This window comes from Globicephala melas, chromosome X (genome assembly GCF_963455315.2).
Source record: "Globicephala melas chromosome X, mGloMel1.2, whole genome shotgun sequence".
In the NCBI taxonomy this organism is placed as follows: domain Eukaryota; kingdom Metazoa; phylum Chordata; class Mammalia; order Artiodactyla; family Delphinidae; genus Globicephala; species Globicephala melas.
Genome location: NC_083335.1, coordinates 85,475,219 through 85,493,736, shown reverse-complemented (window position 1 = coordinate 85,493,736; position 18,518 = coordinate 85,475,219). Strand labels below are relative to the sequence as shown.

Here is an 18,518-nt window from a genome sequence, read left to right as displayed (position 1 = left end):
GAATCTAGAAAGCCATAAATATGCATAATGCTGTGTGCATGCCTAGGATCTCTGGCTGACCTTGAGGCTCTGCACAAGCAGGAAGTAAAGGTTAAGGCAAAGTTGTAAACAGCCTGCCTGAACATTGAAGGCATGCCCCAACGTGCCCTCAGAGCTCATCAGCAAAGGCTGGGAGACTTACTAGATCCAAGTGTTTAAAGAAATATCTGTCCAATCATTAGTTGACCACTAAGCTAATAAAGTAGAGACTTCAATGACCATATATGACAAAGAATATAGACTTTACAGAATTAGTTCAAGAAAGTCCCTAAAAAAACCCCCAAAGAAAAACAAAAGCAAACCTTGGGGAGGAGGGGGAATCTGATTTCCAGAGTTGTCGCATTATATTATTTAAGATATTCAGTTTTCAACTAAAATTTATAAGACATGCGAAGAAACAATAAAGTATGACCCAAACACAGAAAAATAAAGCAGTCAGTAGACACTGTCCCTGAGGAAGTCCAGATGTTGGAATTAATAGACTATAAATCAACTACTTGGAAGATTTTCAAAGAACTAAAGGAAACCATGTCTAAATATCTAAATGAAAGTATAAGAATGGTGTTCTAACAAACAGAAACTATCAATAAAGAGATAAAAATTATAAAATAATAGAAATTCTGGAATTGAAAAACACAATAACTGAAATGAAAAATTCATTACAGGGGCTCAACAGTAGATTTGAGCTGGCAGAGGAAAGAATCAGTGAATTTGAAGATAGGCCGACTGAGATTATCCAATCTGAGGAGCAGAAAGAAAACAATAACCAAAATGACTGGAGCCTCAGGGGCCTGTGAAACACCACAAGCATGTCAACACACACATATTGGGAGTCCTAAAAGGAGAGAGAAAAGAGAAAAGTGAAATAAAGAATATTTGAAGGAATAATGGCTGAAAACCTCCCAAATCTGAAGAAAAAGATTAATCTGTACATCCAAGAAGCTCACTGAACTTCAAATAGGATAAACTCATAGAGATCTACATCTAGGCGCATCATAAACAAACCTATAAAAGTGAAAGACAAAGAGAGAATCTTGAAAGTAGTAAGAGAGAAGTGACTTTTCACATACAAAGGATCTTCAGTAGGACTGACAGCTGATTTCTCATCAGAAACCTTGGAGGCCAGAAGGCAGTGGGACAACTTATTCAAAGCACTGAAAGAAAAAGACTGTCAACTAAGAATTCTATATCCTTCAAAACTATATTTCAAAAATGAAGGAAAAGTTAAGACATTCACAGATAAGCAAAAACTTAGATAATCTGTCACTAGCACACTTCTCCTACAAGAAATACTAAGAGAATCCTTCAGGCTGAAATGAAATGACACTAAACAGTAACTCACATACACATGAAGAAATAAAGAGCACCTGTAAAGGTAACTACATAGATAAATATAAAAGACAGTGTGAATGCATTTTTTATTTGTAATGCTTTTTTCCTCCTATCTGATTTAAAAGATAACTGCATCAAGCAATAATTATAAGTCTATATTCATGGGCATATGATGTGTAAAGATGTAATTTGTATGACAATAATAGCACAAAGGCAGAGTGAGGGAATAGAGCTATAAAAAGGCAAAGATTTTTTTAATACTATTGAAATTAAATTGGTTTTAATTAAAATGAGAGTGGTATAAATTAAAATGTTAATTGTAATCCCCAGGGAAACTACAAAGAAAATAATTTTTTAAAAAACATGGAAAAAGAAACAACAAGAGAATTAAAATGGCACACAAGAAAATATCTATTTAACACAAAAGTATGCATTAATGGAGGAATACAGGAACACAAAAGGCATAAGAAATATAGAAAACAAATAGCAAAATTACAAGCATAAATTCTACCTTATCAGTAATTACATTAAGTGTAAATTAATTAAACACTCCAATTAATAGGCAGAGATAGGCAAAATAGATGAAAAACATGACATAATTATATGCTGTCTATAGGAGACACACTTTAGATTCAAAGATACAAATAAGTTGAAGGTAAATGAATGGAAAAAGATTTACCATGCAAATAGTAACCCAAAGAAAGCTGGAATGGCTATACTAACATCAGATAAAATAGACTTTAAAACAAAAATTGTTACTAGAGATAAAAAAGGACATTTTATACTGATAAAAGGGTCATTTCATCAAGAAGATATAACAATTGTCAACATATATGCTAACAACAAAGCCCCAAATACATGAAACAAAAAAAACAGGCAGAACTGAAGGGAAGAAATAGACAGTTCAATAATAATTGTTGGGACTCTCCTGGTGGCACAGTGGTTAAGAATCTGCCTGCCAATACAGGGGACACAGGTTCAATCCCTGGTCCAGGAAGATCCCACGTGCCATGGAGCAACTAAGCTCGTGCACCACGACTACTGAGCCTGCACTCTAGAGCCCATGAGCCACAACTACTAAGCACATGCACTGCAACTACTGAAGCCCGTGTGCCTAGAGCCCGTGTTCTGCAACAAGAGAAGCCACTGCAATGAGAAGCCCACGCACCACAATGAAGAGTAGCTCCCGCTCGCTGCAACTAGAGAAAGCCCATGCACAGCAACAAAGACCCAATGTAGCCAAAAAAAAGCGCAAAAAAACAATAATTGTTGGAGATTTCAATACTTCACTTTAAATAATGGATAAAACAACTAGACAGAGGATAAACAAGGAAAGAGAAGACCCAAACAACACTATAAACCAACTAGACCTAACAGACATCTATAGAACATTCCATCCTACAACAGCAGCATAAATATTCTTCTCAAGTGTACATAGAACATTCTCGAGGACAGACTATATGTTAAGCCACAAAACAAATCTCAATAATGTAAAAGAGCTGAAACATACAAAGTATGTTCTCTGACCACAACTGAATGAAATTAGAAACCAATAACAGAAGGAAATTTGGGAAATTCACAAATATGTGGAAAGTAAACAACACACTCCTAAATAACCAATGGGTCAAAGAAGAACTCACCATGAAAATTAGAAGCTACTTTGAGATGAATGAAAATGAAGACAACATACAAAAATTGCTTAGAGGGAAATTTTAGCTGTAAACATCTACATTTAAAAATAAGAAAGATATCAAATCAATAACCTAATCTTCTTAAGAAACTATACAAAAAACAAAAACAAACACCAGAGAAAGCAGAAGGAAAGAAGTAATAAAGATTAGAGTGGAAATAAATGAAGTTGAGAATAGAAAAACAATAGAGAAAATCAATGAAACCAAAAGTTGGTTCTTTGAGAAGATCAACAAAATAAGCAAACTTTTAGACTAAGATTTTATTTTATTTATTTATTTATTTATTTTTTAAACTAAGATTTTAAAACAGAGAAAACTAATTACTAAAATCAGGAATGAAAGAGACATAACTACTGACCTTAAAGAAATAAAAAGGATTATAAGAGAACACTATGAACAATTCTATGCCAACAAATTAGAAAACCTAGTTGAAATGGACAAATTTCTAGGAAGACACAAACTTCCAAAACTAATTCAAGAAGAAATGGAAAATCTGAATAGACCTACAACAAGTGAAGAGATTGAATTAGTATTTAAAAAAACAAAAGAACTTCCTACAAAGAAATACCCAGGACCAGATGTCTTCACCAGTGAAGTATGCCGAACATTTAAAATAAAATTAACACTAGGGACTTTCCTGGAGGTCCAGTGGTTAAGACTCCATGCTTCCACTGCAGGGGCCACGGGTTTGATCCCTGGTCAGGGAATTAAGATCCCACATGAGCACGGCACAGCAAAAAAATAAAAAAAATTAAAAAATTAAAAATAAACACTAATCTTTCATTAACTCTTCCTACAAATAGAAGAGGAGGGAACACTGTCCATTTCATTCTATGAGGCTACTATCACCCTGATACCAAAACCAGACAAAGACATCATAAGAAAACTACAGATCAATATCCCTTATGATTATTGATACCATAATTTTCAACAAAATACTAACTGAATCCCATAGCATATAAAAAGGATTATATGTCAGACTAAGTGGGATCTGGCCGAAGAATGCAAGTGTGACTCAATTTGCATGAAAATCAATTAATGTAATATACCATATTCATAGAATAAAGGACAAAAAGCCATATCATATCAATAAACATAGAAAAAGCATTTGACAGAGTCCAGCATCCTTCCATGATAAAAACACTTCAACAAATAAAGAATAGAAGAGAACTTCATCAACACTTAGGTAGCAGTTAATAAATGTCAGATGCACTGTTGTAACCACTTTATGTTCATTAAATAATTTAATTCTCACATTAACTCTGTAAGGCAGGAACTATTATTAGCCATATTTTACAGATGGGAAAACTGAGGCACAGAGCATTTAACTAACATTTCTTATGTTCGGAAGCTAATAAGTTGTGGAGCTAGGATTACAATACAGAAATTCTGACTACAGTGTCCATGTTCTTAACCATAGTCAGCTATACTGTCTCTCAGTGAATGTAAAATAATAATAATGATAAACAAACTTGGTTTCCTAAGAACTAATGATTTGATCTTCATCTGTTAGTAAACTTAATTCATAGTACTGTTGACTTATATCAATGACCATAATTTGTAATACTTGTAAGAATTTTTAACATTAGTACCAATGTTTATTTAAGTTGGTAAAGCTGGGTCAATATTGATATTTAATTGTAATTTAATTCATAAAACTGGTGATGTTTATTTATATAAGTAAACATAATTTGTAACATTGTAAAAACCTTGTCAAATTAGTTATAAAACTTGATGGCATTGGTAATGGTGATTCAATTTCTTTTTTTTTCCAATTTCTATTTGTAACTAAAACCTGATTCATAACTGTGGTACTCATAACTTATACTAGTAAACATAACTTTAATATTAGTAATTATTTATGATATCAATTGGATGTTAACCATATTAATAATGATTTCTGTTAGTAACTGTAGGATAGCTCAAAACATAGGTACTCATAATTTATATTAGTAATCTTAATTTGTAACATTGGCAGTAATTTGTAACAGTACTTTACAATGTTTGTACTAATAGTTTAATTTCTTTTAGTAATTATAACTTAATTCACAACATAGGCACTAATCATTTATATTGATGATCTTAATTTGTAACACTGTAATAAACTGTAATCTTAGTTGTAATATTTGATGATATTAGTAATGGTAATACAATTTTTATTATTAAGTATAATATAATTCAAAACAGGGACTTATAATTTATATTAGAGCATAATTTATAATATTGATAATAATTTGTAATAATAGTTATAATCTTCAATGATACTAGTAATAATTACTCAAATTCTATTAGGAACTATAATTTAATTCATAACATTGGCACTCACAATTTTTTATCAGTAACAGTGATTTGTAATACTGGTTATAATTTATAATATTAGTGATTATATTTGTGGTAAAAGTAGCCAACAATCCAATTTTCTATTTGTATACAATCTAATTTTTAACATTGCTACTGATAATTTTTATTGGCAATCCTAATTTGAAACACTATTAACATTTCTATCAGGAGGAATATTTGGTAACGTTAGTAACAATGACTTGATTTGTATATGTAACATAATCTGATGTGCATCATTTTTTTTGTCTTTATTGAATTTGTTACAATATTGCTTCTGTTTTATGTTTTGGTATTTTGGCCGTGAGGCATGTGGGATCTTAGAATTACGGAACGCTTCATGAATTTGCGTGTCATCCTTGCGCAGGGGCCATGCTAATCTTCTCTGTATTGTTCCAATTTTAGTATATGTGCTGCCGAAGTGAGCACCATAATCTGAATCATTACATTAATTCTGTTAATTCACACTAGAAATCAGTTTTTTAATACTGGTGAGAATAGATACTATAACAGGATCAATGATTTAATCACACTTGTAACTACACAGTAAATTCCTGGTAGTAATAAACCGTATCACGAAGCAACGTCACCCTCCATGTGCATGTGCCGGCTGCACTCTCTGATAGCATACCACTGGTAATACATCCATTGGCAATACTATTGCAATAGGCATGATGCTTTTCCCTCCAGCTCACTCCCTTTCCCCAGACTCACCATCTCTTTGTGATTGGGGTAGAAGGTCTGATCGATTAGAGGGAATTCCTCTGTCCCCAGTTTCTTGTGCAGTCGAACCATCTGAGCGAACTATGAGAGGCAGGAGAGACGGGTCAGCAAGTCCCTTTACCTGGAGGGAGTCTCCAAGCTGCGACTCCAAGCTTCCAAACTTCCTCCGTTCCCCCAGATCACAGTGGTTTCAAGCTCCCGCATGCATGTATGAGCTGTTCCCTCTGCCAGTAGCACCCTTCTGTCACTTACCACCCAGGGCTTGTCACAGAAGTTGTAGACAGAATGCAAAGAGTTAACGCTGGGGATTCCGGCATACTGCAGCCCAATGACCAAACTGCGGTAGTCTCCATTCCGTGCCATGCTGAAGGCATGCTGGCGGATCAGCACGAAGTCTGGTTTCAGAGACCTGGGGTGGCAAGGGTAGAGTGTAGATGGTCCTCCCAGAAGCTCCCCACCACCTTTAGAATAAAGGTCAAGTCTTGAAATCTCCACAGCTCCTAGAAACTACACAGTGGTTTCTCACCTCAGCCACATACACAAACTATTCCCTCCACCACATGTGCCCTTCCTACCCTTTCCTCATCTGGTGGCCCTCTTAAGCCTTTCCTGCCTGCTCCTCTCCTCACCAAGGTGAGCTTGCAACTTGCCCGCTCAGCTCTCACAGCTCCCAGTCACAATCTCTCAGACTACTTCTGTCCACGAAGGATGCTGCCCAGAATAAATTCCAGCCTCAGGGCCTCTACATGGGCTATTCCCTCTGCCTGAAACGCTTCCTCCCTAGATTTCTACATGCCCCACTCCTCCACCTCCTTCAAGTCTTTCCTCAAATGTCTCTCACACTACTGGTCTACCCCCAACCAAACTGCAGACCCTGCCCCAATCCCTTCACCAATCCCTATATCCCTTTGCTGATATTTTTTCTGAGCACTTTGACATTTCCTTCTTTATTTGTTTATTGTGTGTATCCCACAGTAGAATGTAAGCTTCACGAGAGCAGAGGGGTTTTTTTGTTTGTTTTTTTTTGCGGTACGCGGTCCTCTCACTGTTGCGGCCTCTCCCGTTGCGGAGCACAGGCTCCGGACGTGCAGGCTCAGCGGCCATGGCTCACGGGCCCAGCCGCTCCGCGGCATGTGGGATCTTCCCAGACTGGGGCACGAACCCGTGTCCCCTGCATCGGCAGGCGGACTCTCAACCACTGCGCCAACAGGGAAGCCCCGAGCAGAGGGTTTTTATTTTGTCTTTTTTGGGGTCTGTTTTGTTCACTGCCAGGACCTCAGTATGTACAACAGCTCCTGGCACACAATAGATACTCAATAAATATTTGTTGAATGTAAAATGCTGAGAGCAGCACCTGGCATGCAGTAGATGCTCAAGAAATGTTTGTTGAATTAATATTTGGTTGGCCAAAAAGTTCGTTTGGATTTTTCTGTAAGATGTTATGGAAGAACACGAACGAACATTTTGGCCAATCCAATAACTGAAAAGTTTGGCTTGTGGTCTTCTGGGATCCTTGGCTCTTCTCCACAAGAGAAGCTATCTCCTTACATTCTGTGCCTAAGTTCTTTTTCTAAAAATTGGAATATAATTGGCACGTTATATGTCAATTCTTCTATAAGTTTAAGGTGTATAACATGTTGATTTGATACATTTATATATTATAATATGATTGCCATTGTAGCATTAGTTAGTACCTCTACCATGTCACATAATTATTTCTTTTTTCATGGTGGGAATAATTAAGATCTGGTCTTTTAGCAGGTTTGCTGATTATGATACAATATTGTTGTCTGTATCCACCGTACTGTGGATTAGATCTCTAGGATTTATTTATCTATCAGTTGCAAGTTTGTACTCTTAAACAACATCTCTCCTATTCTTCCACCCCACCCACCAGCCTCTGGCAATCACCTTTCTACTCTCTGTCTCTATTAGTTTGGCTCTTTCAGATTCCACATATAAGTGATAGCATACAGTATTCCTCTTTCTCTGTCTGATTTATCTCACTTAGCATAATGTCCTCAAGATCCATCCATGTTGTCACAAATGGCAGGATTTCCTTCTTTCTCATGGCTGAATAACATCCCATTGTGTGTGTGTGTGTGTGTGTGTGTGTGCATGTGTGTGTGTGTACCACTTCTTTATCCATTCATCTGTTGATGGATACTTAGGTTGGCTATTGCAATGTGCCTAAGTTCTTGCTCACAGAAGGATGGGAGGGGAGGTAGGGACTCTCCCTCAGCTCTAAGGGAGCCCTTTTGCCTCCCCCATAATACCAAGGTAACCTTTTTATACTCACCGCACAACCTTCACCCCATTCCGAAGGACTTCCATGTCCACAGAGAATCCACCATTGGCATGAGCCACGAGGTTGAGATCAGAGAATTCAGCCTGGGAAGGAAAAAAAATCAGGGATTCATGCACATCACACAAAAAAGACCACTCAGTTTGCAGTCTGGACAGTTGACCCCCATGTCCACCTGCCCCAACTAACCTGTTCTACTTTAATGTCAATTTCTCCATGGATCTTTTTCCCTTTGAAGTATTTCGCCCTGAAGAGGAAAAGCAGAGCACATCCGTCAATGCTCCAATCTCAGGAAGACGAAACCCAGGCTGGTCCTTTGACCCCTTTGCCCCTCCAGTGCCACTAGAGAAACTATAATGTGATTTATAATTGTTGAAATACTTTGAAAAACCTAACAGTTCTTTGTGAACAATGAAGTCTGTTGTAATCCTTGTGGAGGTATGTAAACGTCAAAGGAGATTGCAAACTATAAAACAAGTTCTTACAACACAGAGAGCAGGCATTTCCCAAAGTATGGTCTGCTTGTCACACTGCTATCTGAAAAGCTTTGCAAAACAAGGAGTGCTTTGTAAAGTGTAACATACTTTGAAATTGCATGGAGGTTTGTAAATGGTAAAGAACCTTAGGGGGTATATATATATGGAGTGTGCCCAGGTATGTGTCAACACCTATGTCTGCTTGTGTGGCCTGAAGCATCTCTCTGCTCTCTAGCCCTTTCCCAAGGAAGAACACATTCACCACGTGTGGTTGTGCACTGAGAGGGACACAGCAGCCATGAGTGGGCAGCTGCACTAGAAAAGGAGGAGCAGATTGAAGGGTGCAGGCTGGTGGGGGTTCTACAGAAGCCAGAGTCAGCCATGATGAGGGTGAGGAGGAATGCAGCTGAGGATGAGGGGAAGCCACAGGATCGGAGAGGCGTAGGAACAGCAGTAGATACATCACGAACTGCTAAGTCACTGTCCCTGGGCCCATTCCCATATGGGCTTCTCCCCCAGGCCCAGGATTCCTTCCTGACAGACTTCTCCACAGACAGAAGCTCATCCCCAATCAGGTTTCCCATAGAAGAAGGCTGAGGGGAGGAGCCACTCCTGGGATTGCCTACATGCACACAATCAGGATCTCTGATATACACAGCACAACCGGCCCTAGTGATTTCACTGACATAGCCCTAAGACCCCAAGCACAGCTATTTTCTCCTCTCTCTCCCTCTTCCCTCCTACCCCCTACTCCATCACTGACACTGTCCCCTCACAGATGTTAGAAGAGAATCTCTTAGACCTGTGCATTTTTCATTTAGAAAATGATGACGATCATATGATATCGCTTATATGTGGAATCTAAAAAAATAGTACAAATGAACTTATTTACAAAACAGAAATAGACTCACAGATGTAGAAAACAAACTTATGGTTACCAGGGGGAAAGGGGGGAGGGATAAATTGGGAATTTGGGATTGACATATACACGCTACTATATATAAAATAGATAACTAGTAAGGACCTACTGTATAGCACAAGGAACTCTACTCAGTACTCTGTAATGACCTATATGGGAAAAGAATCTAAAAAAGAGTGGATATATGTATATGTAAAACTGATTCACTTTGCTGTACACCTGAAACGAACACAACATTGTAAATCAACTATACTCCAATAAAAATTTTTTTAAAAAAATTTAAAAATTAGATGAATGGAAAAATAAATAAATAAAAGTGATATACATATATCACTTTTTGACCATATATGTAGTGGATACTGTGGTATATATATATGATATATATATCACTTTTTTAAAAAACTTTTTTAACTTTTTTGACCATAAATGTAGTGGATACTGTGGTGTTCTGCTCAGATCTCCTCTTCAGGGTCAATGCACCCTGAATATCAGCTGTTGAAAGATCACAGCTGTGTCCCCTTGGGAATTGTCTTCTGTCACAGGGAACTTCCTTGGCCAAGGTTATACTTATGTACTGGCAGCCCATGGCTGATATGTGGTCTATGAGTGAGTACAAAGGCCAGCCTCTTTGCCTCAATATAGGCTGACTCTGAAGGACCATCCTAGCTCTAGAGCTCCCCCTTAGGATCAGCTGAGGCCTTGGATGCAACCGCATTGGGGACCCACTTCTCCCTCTGCTCAACCTTGCCCTCCTTACAGGTGCTGATTCCAAAGGCACTCCCCGATAAGCCTGTGCGTGCAATTCTCTGTCTCAAAATCTGTTTTCAGAGACCCCAATCTAAAACAGTGGGCCAGAGAAGTCAAACTACAAAGAAGACTCTACTGCCTTTCTGGAGCCGGGCCACCCAGCAGCCAGCAGGCAATAACGAAGCATCATTTGTGGGGGTGGAGCACAATAGTCCCTGATGTGCTGTAGCAACACAAAGCGCCCTGTGACATGTCTGCGCTGTGGTGCAAGCAGGATGCCACTTGAACCATATGATCTGGCAAACCCTATGATACTGGAGATGTCTGTAGTGAGAAAAGATGCAGTGTGGAGTTGATTCTCCTGAGTGGGAGAATTATAGTGCAGGCCTATGGGGTTTTGAAGCAGAAGTAACTTTAACTGATGGTGGACTGTAATGAGATACTAGTGGAAGGGAATGCACTAGCTGGTGAAATATTCCTGGTACTAGAGAGGTGTGAGGGAAATGGTAACCAGACTTGGGTGACTATTCGCTAAACACCCTTGATTAGCTGAAGAAAGATATGACATGCTCAGTGTGAATAATCACCAATTCAAAGCAAAATGTAAAAGGCAGAAGACCTCCTTGGCTGTACTTAAGGAAACCCCAATGTTCTGCAACCAGAGGGCAGACAGAGGAGAAGATCAGACTTAGGACTTAACTGTAAGTGTAGTCGAACTTCAGAGAAGGTTGAATTCTCAGGCCCAGTACATCTCCTATGCCATGCTCAGGGCCCTAAAAGGACAGGAGTGGAGCCCTGAGATTGTGATGGGGATATCTGGGAAGATGCGTGTAACACCTTGAACTTACAGATTCACCTGAACCCACTGGGTCTGCTGGAGTAGCCCATTCCTTGTTAGAATACAGAAACTTCCCTTTGCTTGACAATAATGCAGAGGCCTCGAACGAAGCATGTGTCTTATAAAACAATTCTTACCCCTTTCAGAATCAACTTCCCTTCCCCTCTCGGCAACCAGATCAACAAACAGGGTCAAATCCTAGCACAACCTGACTGGAGAGGTTCTAAGCTTGCAAAGGAAGGAAAGGAATGATACACAGAAGCTGAAGAATCTGGCTAACATGTATCAGCAGGAGCTGGGAAAGCATGCCTGGGACTGGATGCTGAGGACAGTGGACCAAGGGAGTGAAGCATGAACTTGGAGCACTCTCCCAGGACACAGAACTTAAAACCGTGGCAACGACTCCAGGAAATGTTGCTGATACAATTTTGGATGACTTGTGGTAGCTTGGAAAAAACAGTGGCCCACACCAAGTGAAGCAGAAATACCAGACTTCCATGGCAGATTGTGGAGGAAAGGATCAAAGGGCTCAGAGGAGCAGATGTGTTAGAGTAGATACACTACTTAAGTCTGGAAGACCAACCAGCTGACTCTATTCTATGGGAGGGCCCAGAGGATATACCCAACTTACAAAGTGAGGAATATGTTGGTGAGAGTGGCACCAGGCATGTTGAGAAGCACAGTGGACATAAGGTCATAAATGAAGTCCTGGCCCAGGTCCTGCTCACAGTGGGTACGTTGGGTCCACAGGTCCACCTAGTGGTCACTTCCCCAGCTCACAAATACATAATTGGAATGGACATATCTGTAGTTTTCAGAACCCCTACACGAGTTCCTTGGCCTGCCGGGGCAGAGCTATGGTAGCAGGGAAGTTCAAATGGATGCCTCGGAAATTATACCCACCTCCCCTGATCAAAACTGTAAATCAAAGACAATATTGTGTCTATCCTAGGGGTGATGGTGGAAATTAGTGCTCCTCTGAAAGAGCTAAAGGACGCAGGGGTGTTAGTCCCATAATATCTCCACTGAATTAACCAGTTTGGGCCCTGAGGAGGCTGGATGGATCCTAAAGAATGTAGACTACTGTGAGCTCAACCAAGTAGTAGCCTTGATTGAAGCTGCTGTACTGGTCATGCTGTCATTGCTGGAGCAAATTAAAGGATCTCAGGTACAGCAGGTGGGCACTGATTTAGTGAATGACTGCTTTTCTATCCTGATCAGAAGAGAGGATCAGAGACATTTCACACTCATATGGGACTGACCACAATATATATTGATGGTCTTGCCATAGGGCTATGTTATCTTTCTCACCCTATGTCATCATATAGTCCAAGAGGACATGGACCACCTGTACATCCCAGAGAATATCACACTGGACTACTATATCGATTACATCATATTGATTGGCCAAGATGAGCAAGAGATGGTTAGCACATTGCCTTGATAAGACACATGCACTCCAGAGGGTGGGAGATAAACCCTGAAAAGACTCAGGGTCCTGCCACATTAGTGCGATTTTTAGGGATTCAGTGGGCCAAGGTATGCCAGGACAGCCCCTCCAAATAATCGCGCAAAGCATTGTATCTTGCACCTTCCACCATGAGGAAGGCCTCTTCAGGTCCAAAGGAGAGGTCTCTTTAGGTTTTGGAGGCAGCGTATTCCACACCTGGAAATGCTGTTCCGATCCATATTTCAGGTGACACGTAAGGCTGCCAGCCCTGAGCAGGTCCAGGCTGTAGTGTGAGCAGTCTTGCCACTCAGGGCATATGATCTGACAGATCCTACAATACTGGATAGTGAGGAAAATGTAGTGTGGAGCTTATGGGATGCCTGAGTGGGAGGCCCCTGGGGTTCTGGAGCAAGGCCATGCCATCTGCAGCAGAGAATTACACCGCTTTTGAGAAACAAATCCTGGTGCAGTACTGGGCCCTGAGAGAGACAGAATGCTTGACCGTGGGGTACCAAGGAACCACGTATCCTGGTGCCTATTATGAGCTGGGTCCTGCCAGGCCCACCAAGTAATGAAGTCAGATGGGCCCAGGAGCCAGGATCGACCCCAGCAGGACCATGCAAGCTGCCTGAGCAAGTAACCCGGATGCCCGTGTCATCCACACTGTTGTGTTAGTGCCTCCCTCAGCTCACTAAGGGAACATCTTACAACCAGCAGATGAAGGAAGAAAAAGCCTAAGCTTGGTTCACAAATGGGTTGGCTTGGTACGTGGGTGGAAGCCAAAAATGGACAGTGACGATGCTATAGCCCCACTCGGAGTGGTCTTGAAAAACAGTGGCAAAGCTCCCAATGGGCAGAGCTTTGGGCTGTGCACCTGGTCATCTATTTTGTGGGGAAAGAGAAGTGACCCAAGATTCGAATACATATTCACTGATGGGCAGTGGTAAATGGCTTGGCTGATTAGACAGAGGCCTTGAATGAACAATATTGGAAGATCAGGAAGAGGAGGTCTGGGACACCGAAATGTGGGTGGACGTACGGGAGTGGAGATGAAACAGAGTGAGGATTGAAGATCTTTGTATTGTGTGTTAACACCCACCAGATAGCATCCACCCTGGAAGTGGCACTAAGCAACCAGGTAGACAGAATGACTCAGCCAAATGACGTCAGCCAGCTTCTAGAATCAGCCAGTGCTGGCAGATGGGCACACGTATGAAGTGGCAAGGGTAACAGAGATAGAGGCAGCATGTGAGGCCTATGGCATTATTGCTGAATGACCAACCTCTGAGCACCAGAGACCAATATTGAGTCCCTGACACAGCACCATCCCTCAAGAAGACCAACCGGCCACTCCATGGCGAACTGACTACACTGGGCTCCTTCCACTCGGGAAAGAGTAATGACTGATTTTGACTGGAATATTCTGTATATGGGTTTGCCCTTCCTGACTACAGGACCTTAGCCAGCATCCCTGTCCAAGGGCTTACATAATATTTGATCCACCAGTATGGGATCCCGCATAACATTGCATCAAACTGAAGGACTCACTTTACAGCAAAGGAGGTGCAAAAGTAAGCCCACGACCATGGAATCAACTGATGACATTATATACCACACCACCCAGAAGCTGCTGGCCTGATAGAGTGAAAGAACAACCTGGTGTAGCCACAGCTAAGACCTAAGCTTGCAGGTGATACCGTGCAGGAATGGGATACCATCCTCCAAAACACAGTGTACACGCTAAATCTGTTGTTTGTGCTGTGCTCTTTAGAGGTAGAATACACCGGTCTGGGGGCTTGGAGGTGAAAGTAGGAGTGGCCCAGCTTACCATCAATTCCAGTGATCCACTTTTGGAATGTGTGCTTCCTGTTCACTCAGGGTTCTGCAAGGTTAGAGGTCCTGGTTTTCCAAGGGGGAACACTGCTACCAGGGGACACAGCAAGAATCCCATTACCTTCTAAGCCTTGACTGCTACCTGGACACTTCAGGCTTCTCATGCCAACGGAACGGAACACGAGTCACTGTCTTGGCAGGGGCACGTGACCCTAATCATCAGGAGGAGATAGGGCTGCTGTTACACAGTGGGGGCAGGGAGGAACACGTTTGGCCCCCAGGTGATCTGCTTGGGCATCTGTCAGTACTCCTTGCTTAACACTGATGGCAAATGGACGAGTACAGCAGCCACAGCCTGAGGGGATGGGGAGCAAGAGCTCAGGGATCCCTCAAGGATGAGGGAATGGATCACTCACCAGATAAGCCACTGAGACCAAGGAGGGGTGCTAGCCGAGGGTGAGGGGAATCTAGAATGTGAGGTAGAGGAAGGAAACAATGCATCATTTACTTATGCCACATTTATCAACTATGGCAGTGGAGGCTGTAGTTTGTCCAACTAACTGTGCTCTTTCAAGTGTCCCCCAGAAAACAAGATCAATTAGAATCCTGGAAACGCTGTTCCCAGATGGGTGAACTTACTTCTAAAAAGCAAGTGAATCTGAGCAGTCCAGGGGGTAGGCTGTGCGCTCCACCCAGATCTTCACACTCCTCCTTCTTGTCACATCTGTCCCCCAGCTTCTGGGAATACCTGCTGCTGAAGGCTCACAGTGCTGTCTGTCCCTGGGAACTGCCCTCTGCAGCAGGGACTCACCTTCCGCAAGATTATGCCTCCTCCCAGAGGGCAGCCTGCAGCCAATGACTGACTGATGCAGGACTACAAAAGCCTGGCCACCCCATCTCAACTGGGACAACTCTGAAGTGTCATCCCAGCTCCAGAGCTCCCCAGATGATCAGCTGGGACAACTGTTGTGAAGCATCAGAGCTCAGCCTTTCCTTCTGCCAAATCCTGCTTCCCCCACTCCTCCCCTGCAACAGGTGTTATTCCCAAGAGCTCTCTCCGATCAATCTGCACACAAATATCAGAGTCTCAGGGTCTGCTTCCAGGAAAGTCTAAGAAAAGAAGCCACAAGAAGAAATATATAACCCACCATATACATATTTACATAATAACCCATCCTATATATGTAATATATATTATATAAGACATATAATGTACAGAAAATTTAATATAGGATGTCTTATATAACATATTGCATATTATATATTATGTGTTACATTACCTAGAATGTGTATAAATATGCATATATTAGAATGAAAGTTTCAGTAAATAATTACCTTTAGTATTTGCAATGGAGTCTGATATTTCCTATTCTATTCCATTTCATGAAGAAAAACATACACATATATATGTATTATATACTATAAACTCATTATATAACAAATGTATTAGAGAATATACATAATATATATGGTATACATTATTGATTACATTTCTTATTGGAGTAACAGTTTCAGTTTCACTAAATATTAATTGTGCTTACTATGTGCAATATACTCTTACTATTTTCATGTATCAATATTATTATTTATCATAGTTCTACTTTCATTTCATGAAGAAAATGAAATGCTGGTCACAAGCCAAGAGGTGACCCACAGCCGAAAAAACACTGGACTAAATTATCTGTAAAAAGAGGTGACAAGTCTCAACTGAGTCTGCAACTTTAAACCACACAGGACTCAAGACCCAGGAAGGAATGAGAGTGGTGAGGTTTGGTGGGAAAGGCATCAGACTGTACTTAGGTGTACAATCCATTACAGAGTTTGCACAACTCCTCCTTTATTCCAGGCTGAAATCCCTAAGCTTGCGTGGTTCTGAATGTCTGCAAGTTGGTGATGCAGAGGTCTCTGTTCCTCACACTGAACCTGGCGTACACAGGCTCTCTCCCTTTGCCCATCCCACCCCACCTATAGCAGACACTAAATAAATGGTTGCTAGGTTGACTGGAAGAAAAGACTGGAGTGGCTGCTGGGATAAAGGAGGGCTTTTGGGATACAGAAGTGGAAGGGAAGAATTGTTCACAGAATTCAGCAGATGCTCAATAAATGCTCGCTAGACAAGTTAGAAGAAAAAAGTGGAAAACACTGGAGTTGTTTGATGGAACGAAGGAAAAGGCAGCAAAGGACCTGCCTGGAGGGTCGAAGTGAAGAAGGGAAGTCAAAAGGAGGGTGGTTACCAATATACAGCAGGGGCTTCATTAAGGTTTGTTGACTTCAATAGAGCAAATTTAGCCAGGAAGATGGCATCTGTGTGAGTGGGTGTTAGTGAAGGAATTACAACACGTGTTCAATAAATGCTTTATGGATTGAGGGAGAAGAGAGTGGAGGAGTCTGCTGCAGGGAGAGGAATGTCGTTGTTTGAACGGGACACAGTAAAAGAGTGATAAATGCTTTTTGGATTAATTGGGGGAAAAGGGCAGTTGGGAAGATGGCTACTATGTGGGGGAGGGAACCTAGCCAGAAAATAGTAGGTACACATCATGAGCTTTCGGTTGTGTCGTGTGAAAGGCAGGATGGAGATTGTCGAAGGGGGAGTTAGGGCTACAGGAGGGGGAGAAGAGGCACTGAATATGGGGTTCTCAGTAGTATACAGTAAGTGTTCATTAAAAGATTGTTGGGGCTGAGTGGAGGAGAAAGTATGGAGAATACAGCTGGTGGTTGGGATTAGAAGGAAAGGGAACTGAGGAGGGTTCATCCTAGTATATAGTAGTGCTTAGTAAATGCCTCCCATACTCCTACACATGGAAAGTATGCAATAAATATCTGTAGAATGAATAAATAGAGAGAGCTCTGAATAGAGCCAAAGGCTTCTGGGTAAGGGCTCCTGGGGAGAGGGGTGACTAACCAGTAAAGAGGTGGTACTCAATAAATTCAGGCTGAAAGAGACCCCTGGAGAGAGAGCTCTTGAGACAAGGGAAGGAACTTCCAAGCTTGGCAAGAGGAAGTTGTGAATGGCTCTTATATAGTAGGTGCTCAGTAAGTGTTTACTGGCTTAAATAGAAAAAAAGGCCCTTTGGGGTATAGACTTAAGATTGGGAGAGGGAATCCTAGCGATACTGAAGGGAGTGGGAAAAGGGTAACCCTTCTAAATTTGGTTCTAGATTTATTGAAGGAAAGGACCCTGGGGAGAGGCTTTATGATTGGCACAGGTTATCCTAGGAGTAAAGAAGGGGAATCTACTTCCTACGCACGACAGGTACTGCATACGTGCTCACTGGACCCACTGGAAGAAAGGCACTTTGGGGAGGAGGTGTGACTATAGAACACACAGAAGGCACTCCATCAATGCTCACAGGAGCTATTAGAAGAAAAGGCCTTTGGGGGAAGGTGATTTAGAATCGAGCACCTGGCAGACAATGACTAAATGCTCACTGGATCCATTAAAAGAAAAGGTCTTTGGGGAAGGGGGGTGGCTAGAGATGGGCATATCATCATTGGATCCATTGGAGGAAAAGTCTTTGGGGGAAGGGGAATGGGGATACAGTAACTTGATTTATGTAAGCTTGATTCTCCATTCTTGGGAGGAAAGGCTTTTATGGAGAAGGCACAGAATCAGGCACACAGTGGGTGTGCCACAGATGCTCCAGGAGTGATTTTTTAAAAAGGTCTTTGGAAAGAAAGATTGAAACGGTGCACGCAGTAAGTGCAGATATATGATCACTATTAATTGGAGGCAAAGACCTTTATGGAGAAGGTCTAAGGTTGGGTCATGCAGATGGTGCTCAATATATACAGACTGAAGCCACTGGAGGAAAAGGCATTGGGAAAAGG

At 41.4% G+C, this 18,518-nt stretch overlaps 1 protein-coding gene and 1 non-coding gene across 3 annotated transcripts in view; both read right to left on the bottom strand.

Moving 5' to 3' along the window:
• Positions 1-18,518, bottom strand: part of SYN1 (synapsin I) — a 43,279-nt gene that overhangs the window by 23,129 nt on the left and 1,632 nt on the right. For both annotated transcript variants that reach the window (XM_030849819.2, XM_060291877.1), the window contains exons 2-5: positions 8,617-8,674; positions 8,422-8,513; positions 6,375-6,531; positions 6,114-6,203 (exon numbers count right to left, since the gene is read on the bottom strand). In XM_030849819.2, the coding sequence (XP_030705679.1) occupies positions 6,114-6,203; positions 6,375-6,531; positions 8,422-8,513; positions 8,617-8,674 (397 nt within the window). The remainder of the gene's footprint in view (positions 1-6,113; positions 6,204-6,374; positions 6,532-8,421; positions 8,514-8,616; positions 8,675-18,518) is intronic.
• Positions 5,722-5,828, bottom strand: LOC115849013 (U6 spliceosomal RNA). Its single transcript, XR_004037868.1, has one exon. It is a non-coding gene; the product is annotated as a U6 spliceosomal RNA (small nuclear RNA).